Source organism: Cricetulus griseus, assembly GCF_003668045.3.
Source record: "Cricetulus griseus strain 17A/GY chromosome 1 unlocalized genomic scaffold, alternate assembly CriGri-PICRH-1.0 chr1_0, whole genome shotgun sequence".
NCBI classification, from domain to species: Eukaryota; Metazoa; Chordata; class Mammalia; order Rodentia; family Cricetidae; genus Cricetulus; species Cricetulus griseus.
In genome coordinates, this window is record NW_023276806.1 from 218,082,080 (window position 1) to 218,089,167 (window position 7,088).

At 47.6% G+C, this 7,088-nt stretch overlaps 1 protein-coding gene across 1 annotated transcript; it reads right to left on the reverse strand.

Annotated features, from left to right (window-relative positions):
- Positions 1–2,633: 2,633 nt before the first annotated feature.
- Positions 2,634–6,593, reverse strand: LOC113832622 (homeobox protein DLX-6). The gene is given in 5 exon segments (XM_027389735.2): positions 2,634–2,885; positions 4,702–4,895; positions 6,141–6,324; positions 6,326–6,430; positions 6,432–6,593. Coding segments are annotated over 5 exon segments (897 nt in total).
- Between the last annotated feature and the right edge of the window lie 495 nt (positions 6,594–7,088).

Genomic DNA, 7,088 nt, shown 5'->3' on the forward strand with positions numbered 1-7,088 from the left:
CACCATCACCCCGCCTCCAACATAGTAACATACATTGGCTGGGTTTCAGAACTCCACACACTCACAGTGGTTTGGCATATATTTGGTGATTTTTTTTTAAGGAAAAATTAGTGTTGGTTTGGATATATGGTAGCTTTCTCTCTAACATAATTTGAATAATTCAGCAAAGCCCCACTACCAGCTGTACTTCCGAAGCCTCTTCCATTCTTTTCAGCATTATAATTTTGGTTAATTTTCAATTTTAGGTCCTACGTCTCTGCAATTTGTGTATGAATAACAGAATAATTTCCCTCTTTTGTTTCGCCTTTCCTGTTCCTGAATCTAAATAAAGATGGCTTTTTAGTATTAAAAGTGGAAGAAAATTACAGGTAATTATCTTTGACGGTAAAAACGCTGTAATCAGCGGGCTACATGAAAAATTACTCTAATTATGGCTGCATTTAAGAGAATGGAAAAAAACCTTCTTGTGGATAAAAACCTTAAATTGTCCCCAATGTCTGCTTCAAATTGGATGGCACTGCAGCTGGAGGCTTTGTTCAGAATTGATCCTGGGGAGCTACGAACCCAAAGTTTCACAGTAGGAAGGGGGAAAAAAGAAAAGAAAACATTTTTCCTAATGTAACAATGCGAATGCTAGAAAATGACAAGACTGATCGGTTTTAAACCATTCTGAAGACTGACTGAGCGTGGAAGTTGCTCAACAAAAAAAGGAACGGGTATATTGGTAAGTAGTCTTTGCTTTGTGTCTAATTATAGTGACTGTCCTTTTGCACGACTGTATGTCGCTGTCATTATATGGAGCACTCTGAGTATCTCTATTGACTTCTGATAAATGGCTCAGTGGTTTCAAGGTTCATAATTTGAAGGATGCCCAGGTCTGTAGCCATTAATTCTCACAGTATGGGGCTTCCTGCTTGTATGACGAAAGGACTTTTCATTTTCATTATTTCTTTGCTTTCCACGAGATCGGAAGGATGTGTTTCTCCCAGGATAGTACATTTTCCTACCTCGCTAGCTTGCAGTGGGTTTTCAACATTAAGGAGTCAAAATTGTGCACTTTGCTTTCTGGGTCTGTTATTCTTTCCTCTTTTTAATTTTTTTAGTTGCTTCCAAAGGCAAATATAGTTGTACTATTTTGGCTGGGGAAAGGAGAATATTCAGATACAGTACTGGAAATGACTGGATGTTTAGAAGTTAACCCGGGAATAGGTTATAAGAATATTTCAAAAAATACAAAAGTGTGTATGAATCTCAAAAAAATAAAAAATAAAATGAAAGGCCAAGAAAACATTCACGGCTCATGTTAAGGTACCCAAGACAAAGGCTTGTGGTACAAGCTGACATCTCTTCAGGCACTTGATAAGTATGTATAGAACACCCCATATTAGGAAACAGAAATTATTTCAGGAGAGGTAGAAACATATATAATGGAAAGGGAGAAAGGGTGAAAAGGCAGAGACCCATGGAGAAATAGAGGACACTCCCAACATTTTGTGGCTTTTACTCCGTATATGAAAGACAAAAACATACAAAGTATATATACAACTAAAATTCAACAATATATACAGAAATGTTTCTTGATATAAACGTCCCTATTAGCTTAGTGAATGCCACTGTTCACCTAGGGAAAGGTGTCAAAGCAATAGAATGGTGATTTTGGTTGTTTCCTTGGTCTTTCTTGATTCAGAGTTTGGGGTGGGTTATGCAAAGAGCATCTTTCTTGTTGCTGTTGCTGTTTGTATTTAATTGAATCATTGTTCCTCGTCATTGCATTTAGATAAGACATGCAGTGTTTTCTTTGTGGCAATGTTCTAATTTGACAGCCAATTTTTCTTCTTTATTTAGAGAAGGGATAGTGGGGACTCTTCTTCTTCTTCTTCTTCTTCTTCTTCTTCTTCTTCTTCTTCTTCCTGCTTCTCTCAGTTTTGGATTGGTAAATAAAAATTCAGGAGTCCAAAATCTTTGTCTTTCATCACATAATGTCTTAAACTCATTAAACAAGTAAAAATGCTGCCATGTTTGTGCAGATTGTTCTGTGGGTGTAGAATGTCTGTTTTTAAAAAACAAAAAACAAAAACCGTCATTTTGATGGAGAGTCCCAAAGAAGAGGCTTCGGGCCTGGAACCCAAGGTGTGAGGGAAAATATCCTTACAGTGATGGGTTTCCAGAACACTGGCACAGAAGCCAGTCTCTGTCTCTCTCTCTGTCTCTCTCTGTCTCTCTCTGTCTCTCTCTGTCTCTCTCTCGTTCTCTCTCTCGTTCTCTCTCTCTCTCTCTCTCTCTCTCTCTCTCTCTTTCTCTCTGATAACAAAGTTAGTCATTAAGGTTACTAAAGAGAGGAGATTGCAAAAGGGGAGAGAAGGAGAAGAAAAAAAGGTGGAAAGAAATAAAGATGAAGAAAGATTAAAAGGGATGAAAACAAGAAAAGAAAAGGAGGAGAAAGAGACAGAAGAGAGAGAGAGAGAAAGAGAGAGAGAGAGAGAGAGAGAGAGAGAGAGAGAGAGAGAGAGAGAGAGACCCAGATCACAGAGATAGCTCCTCTGAGCTCATCTTTAGGCTGTTTGGCAGATGCAGGTGAGTCCTGGATCCTCCGTGCTTCCTTCAGAAGCCCCGAGGCTGTCCACTCAGACAAGTCACATCATTTGTGGTCTCTGCATGGTGTCCTGGTGTGGTGAGGAGTACCAGTGCGAATACCCAGGCATGTAGCTGTTGGGGGGCATACTGACGCCCTTGGCGGAGGCAGAAACGTCCCACACTGGAGGCAGAGCTGGAGAGCGTGGTGACAGGGCTGCTGAGCCCGGGAGAGGGTCACTCTCATGGGGGTTACTGCCCTGCTTCAGCAGTTTCTTAAACTTAGAGCGTTTATTCTGAAACCATATCTTCACCTGCAAGAAATGCAGCAATCATTAGGTCAGATAAACCGGCGTTTTTCAGTTTCATCCTAGGCTCAAGAAGCAATGTAAAAACAAACAAAACAACCCATTGCAATTCCAAGAAGCCCATCCCCAGCCCCCTCCCTCCACTTCTTTACAGACATCTCCATCCCTCCACTCTAGGCCTACTGGGTATCTTGTTAGGATACCTAGAGTCCTTGTGATTCTTGGGTTGGGTATTAAGGCATCAGCATACAATTATAAATAAATCAAATGAGATCAGTGGACCCAAATTTTATGGACATTTAAGTGGAGTAGATTTTGGATCACAATCATACAACTGAATTTGCCTCCTCCTATTCAGTTTTTATATTTACCAACCCCAAAGCCTGCAATGCTATGCATATCCAAGTAGCAAATGACTACAAATTGATTAAAGGCTGCATGTTCATAATTCAATAAAACCTTGAACATACCTGTGCGTAGTGTGCACTTGCCATGGGGTATGCCTGGGATATCTTTCTCCAGACATAAATATTCTTCCAGTCTTGCAGGCATTAAGAAAGGCATCATCCCCCATTCCCTACCCAGTATGTTGCTTAAGCAAACAGAGGTCATCAATCATCACATGATTGGGATAGCTACTAAAAGTCAAAGGCCTCTGAAAAACCACACGTGAATCAGAAATCTGTGTTGGCAGCTTATTTAGGTCAACAACCCATTTTTTTTTTGATGAAAGAAAATCTACGGTGCAGGTTTAGCTTCAAAATTCCTGAATCTATTTTTTCCAAGAATAATAGGAGTCACAGAGGATCTAGAGCCCTTGCATAGCAAACCTCAAATATTTTCAGTGGCAATATGTCAATAGAAACCAGACTGATGGAAAGGCGCTTAGGAACGTGGCCTGAAGACATCATTCTATATGGTCTTGGCAACTGTCTGTAAGGCCTGAAGTACCCCTGCAGCATGAAAGATGTTGAATGTCATAATAGGCCTCATCACCCCATACAGTTGGCCTTACTGATGGCTAGAGAGTACAGCCTGGTGCATTCACCTCTAGGCCCCTGTCTGTGAAATCTGAAATGTCCAGCACATCTTTCAAGTCATCAGGACGGTTATCTGTGGTGTCCCAGGTCATACTTTGGTAAATATTCTCTTTGTTTCTCAATTCTGTCAAGTTCTGTGCTTCATGGAGGTCCCTAAGCCTGCACTATTTGGTGCCAGGATGATTTAACCACTGAGCTTAAAGCAATCTTTAGCAAACCCTACCTTACCCATCCTGGAGTGAATGGCTTGCACATGGATGTCTTAATGAAGCCACTGGAAAATATGTCTAGTTAACTTTTGCTGTTGATCACAGCTCCCAAGTTTTCTTCCTACCTCAATGAGTTGAAATTCTTATTAGTTCACAGGGGCCACAAAAAGGGTCCCTAAGAAAGGGCCTTATTTTGCTTCCTAGCTGGATCCCCCCAACACACACACACACACACACACACACACACACACACACACACACACACACGTTTTTTTCATGTTATTCTGGTCTGGAATAGGATTTGATTGGGTACTTTTGTTCACCAAAAGATGCTAGGCTCAGCTGGGGTCGCAGAGGGTTGGTGTATATGCAAATCCAATCCAGTATTCAATACCATGTCATTTGTTCCAAACTGCGTGATCCCAGGAAAGTGCGCAACTGGAGCACAAGCATTTGTCATTTATCTCCTTCCATCCTTGGTTGACTAGGCCAAGAATTCCTCCTGATGTGCTCTCTGCACGATTTGCAAGCGGGGCCAGCATTTCAGGGATACTTGGGCTTCTCGGGAATTACCTGTGTTTGTGTCAGTCCTAAGGAAGCAGCCAGTTCGGCTCTCTCGGGAAGGGCCAGGTATTGAGTCTGCTGAAAGCGATGGTTTAAAGCCTGGAGCTGCAGGCTGGAATAAATGGTCCGAGGCTTCCGAATCTTTTTCCCCTTTCCGTTGAACCTGATTTCCCCGTTTTCGATCACTGTAGTTTTTTGTTGATCTGTAAGCAAATGACACAGAGGAGCGGTCACCCGTGAGGCCACAGCTGCCTTCCCCCTTTATGTGATAAGGCCTGGAAGGAGTTCCTCCAAGTTTAAGAAGGTTCCTCGTAGTATCCCCACTATACCCTGAACTCCCTGCGGCCGTGTGTCCTCAGAGGCTGTGGAAGCTTCCCTCTGACCGTGCCTCTAGGCCGAACAATGCATGCGTGGTAGTGGTCGAATCTAGGAAGCCCGCTGCTTAACAGCGGCGCTCCGCAGTAGCGGAGACAGCGCCGGCGGCTTTCCTGAGTCCGCGGCTCGGAGAGGCTTCTGCTTTGGGCGGAGAGCGGCTTTTTTGGCCTGGCTTTTTACAGTGCCTAAAGCTGTATCTGAGCCACCCTGGTGTTTACGTGGCCAGTTGGTTTTGTGTCATTCAGCTGCAAGTTTAGTGCTCTAAGTCCCTTCCGTGTGTTCGAAACGATTCTGCTCGCGTGGATCAAAACCCACAAACAAAACACAATCAGGAGCTCAGAGCAACCCTAGAGCAGGCTGCAACTCTCTAGACAACAGAGAGCTATCAACCCCAGGCCCTCTGCTTCGCCTCCAAGAACAAAGGAGCGGCCAAAGTACTATGGAAAACCTAGAGAGAGGGGGCTGGGTCAGGATGGGGGGCAGGGGACACCTCAAAGCTCTCAGGCGCAAGAAAAGGCCCACTGGTCATTAGTTTAACTGACTATCGGCCGCAACAGCTTCGCTCCAAGTCACCAAGGCGCACCAGGTGCCCCACGCAAAGTAGGCCACTGCTTGCCCAGCGTGGGGGTGGGAAGCCTAACCAGCTAGCTCTTCAGTCCTAGCCCAGAATTGTCCCCAGTCCCGACAAACGTTGATTACAGCGAGAGGGAAGGGGCAAGGCAGAGGGCGCGTAGAGACGGTGGGCTGGAGGGCGAAGGACCGTGGCGCGAGACTAGCGCACAGTCCGGGGGGCGCAGTGGGAACCGCCGCGCGCGCAGGAGGCAGGGGAGCCAGGCGGGCCGCAGGGCCAGCCAGCCAGCCAGGGGTCCACGGCGGCGGGAAGGGGCCGGGCCGGGAGAGGCCGGCAGGCAGGCGCCAGGAGATCCAGAGCGCACGGGGCCCGGCTGGGGGCGCGCAGGGCCGCCCGCAGGAGGGGGCCGGCAGAGGCCCCGGCGTGGAGGAAGTGAGCGGGGCGGGAGGGGTGGGAGGCAGTGGGGAGGCGGGAGAAGCTAGCTGCCTAAGCGGCCTCTCACCTGTGTCGTCCCCGCGCGTCTGGGCGGCCGCGCTGCTGTTGTGGTAGGACTGGAGGTAAGGGCTGTGCTGCGAGTGGCTCATGTAGGGGTAGGCGGCGAGCGATCGGTGGTTGTAGGAGTTGCCTCCGCCCGACGCGTAGGGCGAGCCGTGGTGGTGGTGCTGGTGGTGGTGATGGTGGGAGCCGGCCGGCCGCCGCCGCCGCCGCCGCCGAGTGCAAGCAGTGCAGAGGGTAATGCGCGCCTGCCATGGCCGGGGAGGTCTGCTGCGAGTGCGGCTGCGGCGGCGCGGCGTGGCGGCGGCGGCGGCTGCTGCTGTTGCTGCTGCTGCTGCTGCTGCTGCTGTTGCTGCTGCTGCTGCTGTTGCTGCTGTTGCTGCTGCCCGAACTCCATGAAGGCGGATTTGGACGAGTCCTGGCCTTCCAAGCCGTCAGCCATCGTAGTCATGGTCATCATCAAAACTTTGGGGGCTGGAGAAAGCCTTCTCCCGGGTTTCCTCCACCCTCCCCCACTTGGCTCGCGCCGCTCTCCCCTTTGCAGCCACCTTAGCTCTCGGGATCCTTGCAAATTTTTTTAAAAAAAAAATTAAAAAGGAGGGGGCGGAGGTGGTTCTCTTCCTCGCTCTTCTCTAATATATATATATTTAATATAAAGAGATATAGTGAGCAGGGCCTTGTTAACCCAAAGGGAGGAGGAAGGGGGAGGGATGGGAGAGGAGAGGGGGAGGGGGAATCTGCTCTCTTCTCCCCCCTTTCTTTCCCCCCTTGGTTTTTTTGGGGGCTGGTGCAGTTTAAGGCAGAGATTTTAAGGTGGATTCTGCGAAAGTTGCGCGTCTGCTTTCAGACTTGATGCAGTCGCCACGAGTCGAATGGTTTGTCTCCAAAGGGCAGCGCCTCCCTATTGGTCAGTCGCCCCCTGACGTCACAGGCGCACCGCTTCTACTGGCGTGTG